The sequence below is a fragment of the Gavialis gangeticus genome, unplaced genomic scaffold (genome assembly GCF_001723915.1).
Source record: "Gavialis gangeticus isolate Ggan-Ray unplaced genomic scaffold, GavGan_comp1, whole genome shotgun sequence".
Classification (NCBI taxonomy): domain Eukaryota; kingdom Metazoa; phylum Chordata; order Crocodylia; family Gavialidae; genus Gavialis; species Gavialis gangeticus.
The window spans coordinates 9,169,604-9,175,062 of record NW_017729003.1 but is presented as its reverse complement, the minus strand read 5'-3'; the positions used below and the strand labels follow the sequence as shown (position 1 = coordinate 9,175,062).

General features: G+C 41.5%; 1 protein-coding gene across 5 annotated transcripts in view; it reads right to left on the bottom strand.

Annotated features, from left to right (window-relative positions):
* MICU1 (mitochondrial calcium uptake 1) overlaps positions 1 to 5,459 on the bottom strand; it is a 276,027-nt gene that overhangs the window by 84,824 nt on the left and 185,744 nt on the right. For all 5 annotated transcript variants that reach the window (XR_002095722.1, XM_019507793.1, XM_019507792.1 and 2 more), the window contains one exon: positions 631 to 828. Coding sequence is in view for 4 of the 5 variants with exons in the window: in XM_019507793.1 (XP_019363338.1) it covers positions 631 to 828 (198 nt within the window). In the remaining variant the exon portion in view is untranslated. The remainder of the gene's footprint in view (positions 1 to 630; positions 829 to 5,459) is intronic.

The following is a 5,459-nucleotide window of genomic DNA, read 5'->3' as shown; positions in this document are numbered from 1 at the left end:
TTGCCACCTTGCGCTGGATGGTGAATTCCAGCAGGCAAATGGTGAATAAGTCTCCCTATTACAAAAACAAGGGAACAGTCAAACTCCAGCAGAGGGATTAGGCAATTTTTTTTCTGGGGAAGTTATGTCAAACTTCTTCTACAAGGTTTCTCTCATCATCTTCTGAAGCAATGGTTTTCAAACATCCGAAAGTCACAGAATCCTTTCATGTCACTTTTTCTGCATGGAACCTCTGCCCCTGGCTCTGGGTCATCTCTGCTGATGTGGAGCCAGGTGATCCAGCCTGGTAATAGTGGTGTACCGCTTCCCAGCCTGTTTTGCCATTACCCCCAAGGTCTGTGCAGAACCCCTAATGACCTATTGTAGAACCGATGTTCCATGACAGTTTCAAAAACACTGTTCTGAAGCACCTGGTATTGGCTCTACTAGCAAATGATCTGAAGACTCCATAACAATTCCCATGGGGCAGTAGCTGCACAATACTCTTCTAAGTACTGGGTTTTCTTTCTTTTTCCCCCCCCTTTTCACTCCTCGCTAAATGTCATGAAGTCCAGGCATCAGCTAATTTAATCTGTAGAGAGACTGACCACAATCAACTTCCCCCACATTCCCTAATCAACAAATTCTAACCTCAAGCTTCAGGACATCATGCTGCAGCTTGCGCTGGAACTCTAAGAAGTGTGAAATAGTCAGTTTTCCTTTCAGATCAGCTCCAAAAAAGTAGGTCGTCAGAGCAGAATTGAATCCTGTTTTCAGGGTATTCCCTGTAGTGGAACGATCTCGGTGACGCATACCCATGCTGGTTTGGGAGCGAATGATGCTTTGGACCTAACAAGAGTAAAGGGCAAAAAATAATTAGCGCAAAAATACGAAAGAAAGACATTTATGGGCCACTACAAACTGTGCCAATTCACTGAAGTGTTACTTTTGATAATTCTCTCCTGTGGCCAAAAAGGCTAAATAAAACATGTACAAAACACAGCTGTGGGGATGGATCAAGGAGATTATTTTACTGTTGTATGCAGGCTTGGTGAGGCTGATACTAGAATATACTGTTCTGCTATCTACATTTTTAAATGGATGGATTAGAATATGAGTGTGTACAGAAAAGAGCTGCAAAACTTTTGTAAGATGGAAAATTGCTTTAGAGTGCCTTATGCAGTTAAATCAATTTAGCTTATCAAGAAGATGACTGAGAGGTGACTTATTTACAGTATATTACATATTTTGATGAGGAGAAAATGCCAGGTGCCCAACAACACTTTAATCTGGTGCAGAAAAACCCAATTCAAACCAGTAGGAGGAAGCTGAAGCCAGACCAATTCAGTTAGTAAATAAGGTAAACGTTTTCAAATAATGAGTGTGATTAACCATCAGAGCAACCTACCAAAGACAAATGGTGGATTCTTCTATCGCTTGATGTCTTCAAGACTGGATGCCTCAACACAGGAGTAACCATGTGAAATTCTGTAGTGCTTGTTAAGTAGAAGGTCAGACAAAAGTATTCTCTGGCCTTAAAATCTAGTAGCACTACTATAATTCTATAAGTTTTTTTCCATTCAACTTAAGTGAAGGGCCTGTTTTACATCAAACACTTGTTGTATTTCTACACCCCTTTTAAATATGCTACTGTCCGCTATAACCCTTTCACTAGCCTGACTAGTGTATGCTTTCAGCTTTAAGTCTACATTAAAAAGAATCAGGGAATAACCTCAGTAGAAAGGGAGCCTCCTTTGTATTGCCAGGAAGACAAAAAAAAGGAGAGGGCAAATGGTAAGCACCAATCATTCTAAAAATTAAATAAATAAAGACAGGGAGCAGGACTGATAGTTCACTGTCCCTGACACTAGGTATTTTAGAAAAAAAAGTGACTTTGATCAAGTGCTGCTATTATATTCAGGATATTCCTTCATCCTCTTTTATGGGAATTTAGGACTAGAAGTGACATTTGGATCATCAACTTCCAGTCCTTTCCTACTGCAGGTGCCATATCGTGTGTTCATTTTTATAAAATGGACAAGCTCCATCTAAAAGTAGGGTTACTCCCATGAATAAAAAGTAATATAATTCCCTCTCAGTCTTCACTTTGCCTTGCTGAACAAGGTAAGCTTTTTTAGTTTCTCCTCTCATGTGACACATTGTCCTTCCCCGATCACTCTCGTAGTCTCTCTCTCTACCTGTTCCAGTTTGAACTTACATTTTGTAAATAGTGAGCATGTTTACATGAGATGCTTTAGTTACTACACAGCAGACTAATTTGCTGCACAAGAAAGCATAACCATCTACACACGCATGGCAATTACAGTACAGTAGACTAATTTACTATATTGTGGATGGTCCCATCAGGTATGTGGTATCCAGCAGCACAGTAAATTACTGTGCTTAAACACACATGTAGATGGTGATGTTGGGATTAGTTTACTTTAGCTCAAATTGAGCCAGAGTATATTCAGTTGCATTAATTGTATGTACAGACGTGCCCAGTGGTAACTAAAAGTGTCCGTAGCTTTCCAAATTTTAAAAGGTAGAGCTGTTTTCATTCCTCCCTGCCAAGATCACATTTACAAGATTTAGATTTACAACATCTGGCAGAGAAAGAGAAATCCAAAGCTCTATTCTACCAAGCTAGCTGCCCAACTTTAGCCCAAAGCAAGTCATTCGATTAGAACAAACATTCACTTCAGTGGCTTTGGGGTACTCTGGGAAAAAGGAAGTGAAGGTGGTATGTATGCTCTTCTCCTTTGGGAGCTTCTAGAGGTTACATATTATTATTTTATTGCCAGCAATTTATTCTTCCTCCTCCTCATGCTCACAAGGGGGAAGGAGGCAGCTGCAAAAAGGTTTTAAATATCAAAAGGATATGGGACCCTTGCTATAAAGAACAGTAGAAAGCTAAAATTTTTCTTTGGAGAATGGTGAAACTAGTATAACCCTGAGGAATAGATTCTCTAGGCTTATGTCACTAATTCTTATGAGGGGAACAAAATGAGAAAAAAATAAAACAGATCTGACCTATCTACATATTAAATATACAAAGCAGACAGGTTTCTTTTTCCTTTTACAAATTCAATTATCCCAAATGTTTTGTGATCTCTGTGATCTGTACTGCCTAAATGCTTTCTCTACATCAGGCACTGTGATAAGCTTACGACTCAGAAAAACCAACAAAACAATTAGGAAAGAAAAAATTGGAAGAAGAGAATGAATTTAAGTAGACAGGTTCTACATTTTTATACTCATGTAACAAGAAACATTTTGTCTTAGAGCTGAAATACCACTGAGCATTGGGACCCTCATTTTTAATTTATAACAGCTATCAACTTTCACAGGAATTCTACACAGGGATTTTGGGAAGAGAAAACTGAAAATTACTGTATGTGAATCTGTAATTTAGGACTGGTTTAGAAAAAAAATAATCATGAATTCTAAAGACTACTTTTGCAAAGGCAAACATTCAACTCATTGGAGACTATCAAACAGGAGACACAAGGGGCCTTGTCCTGGACGTTCTTTTTAATTATGGTAAATGATATATAGTATCATTTTTTGCAAGATCATGCCTTTTATTTTGGTTCTTAATCTAAAGCAAAGTTTAATCTAAAAACAGGTTTGTTTGTGTACAGGAAGGTATAAACATCTTACTATGTTAGTCATGTTCTACAGCAGACAATGCAATTTCATTCTTATTCATACCCCATTATAGCATACCTGAATATTATAATACAAATGTACTGTCTGACTCGTTGACATTCCAATGGAGGGACTTTCATGGATTCATAGATGTTAGGGCTGGAAGGGACCTTGCAGATCATCAAGTCCCGCCCCCTGCCCCATGGGCAAGAATTCAGCTGGGGTCAAAGGATCCCAGCAAGATAAGCATCCAAATGTTTCTTGAATGAGTCCAGAGTAGATGCCTGCGCCACTTCTGGAGGGAGTCTATTCCAGGCCTTGGGGGCTTGGACAATAAAAATTTTTTTCCTCATGTCCAACCTAAAACGGTCTTGGAGGAGTTTATGACTGTTATTCCTTGTTATCCCTTTGGGCGCTCTAGTGAACAGATGTTCCCCCAGATCCTGATACACACCCCTTACGTACTTATAGGCAGCCACCAGGTCCCCCATGAGCTTCTCCATGCTGAAGAGTCCAGTGGCTCTCAGCCTCTCTTCATAAGGCCTATTCTCTTGCCCTCTGATCATGTGTGTGGCTCTCCTCTGGACTCTCTCAAGCTTCTCGACATCCTTCTTGAATTGTGGAGCCCAGAATTGGATGCAGTACTCCAGCTGCAGCCTCACCAAGGCTGAGTACAGCATGAGGATGACATCCTGAGATTTACTTGAGAAGCATCTATAGATGCAAGCAGAGTTTTGTTTGCTTTACAAGCTGCGACATCGCATTGGTGGCTCATGTTCATCTTATGGTCAGTCATGACCCCCAGGTCTCTTTCAGCCATGGTGCTAGTGAGTGTAGCACTGCTGAGCCTATAAGCATGCTGCGGGTTCCCCACCCCCCCGCCAAGGTGGAGCACCTTGCATTTATTGGAATTGAATGTCATCAGGTTTGTATTCACCCACTTACTAAGCTTATCCAAGTCGGCCTGGATCACCAGCCTGTCCTCAGGTATGGATGCTATGCTTGGCCAGTGCGCTTCTGACACCAATGTCCACATCGTTGATAAAGTTGTTAAAGAGAACTAGTCAAAGGACAGAGCTTTGGGAGACACCACTGGTCACGGAGCGCCATAACGATTTGCTGCCATCAACCACTACTCTCTGGGTCTGACCTCAGAGCCAATTTCTCAGTCAGACTGTGGTATAGCTGAGGCCACAGTTGGCCAATTTTTCCATGAGGAGATCATGGGACACCAGATTGAAGGCATTTTTAAAGTCCAGATATATGATGTCAATCTCTTCCCCCTTCTCCCTCAGCCAGCTTATCAAGAAGGGTCTCTTTGATAAATTTTCTCCAGAATCTTACCAGGGATTGAGGTCTAGCTGATTGGCCTGTAACTCCCAGGATCTACTTCTGTCCTTTCTTGCAGATGGGTACCACACTGGCCTTCTTCCAGTCTTCAGGTACTTCACCTGAGCACCATGAGTTTCCAAATATTTTTGCCAGTGATTGGGCTATGACACCTGCCAGCTCTTTGAGTACTCTAGGGTATAATCTGTCAGGGCCAGCTGACTTGAAGGTGTCTAGCCTCTCAAGGTGTTCCTTTACAAGGTCTATACCGATACTGGGTATAAATACGCCCTCACCCTGGCCGTCCCGCTAAGCGGAGCAGTCCCTTTGGGCAGATGAAAAACCGACGCAAAGTACCCATCAAGCAGATTGGCTTTTTCCTGGGTGTCGGTTATCAGCTGTCCCATTTGGTTCAGCAGGGGTTCGAGGGGACTTGTTATGGTTTGTTTAATTTTGTGTACTACATGCACACAAAAAATTAAGGTGTGAACAGTAAGGAG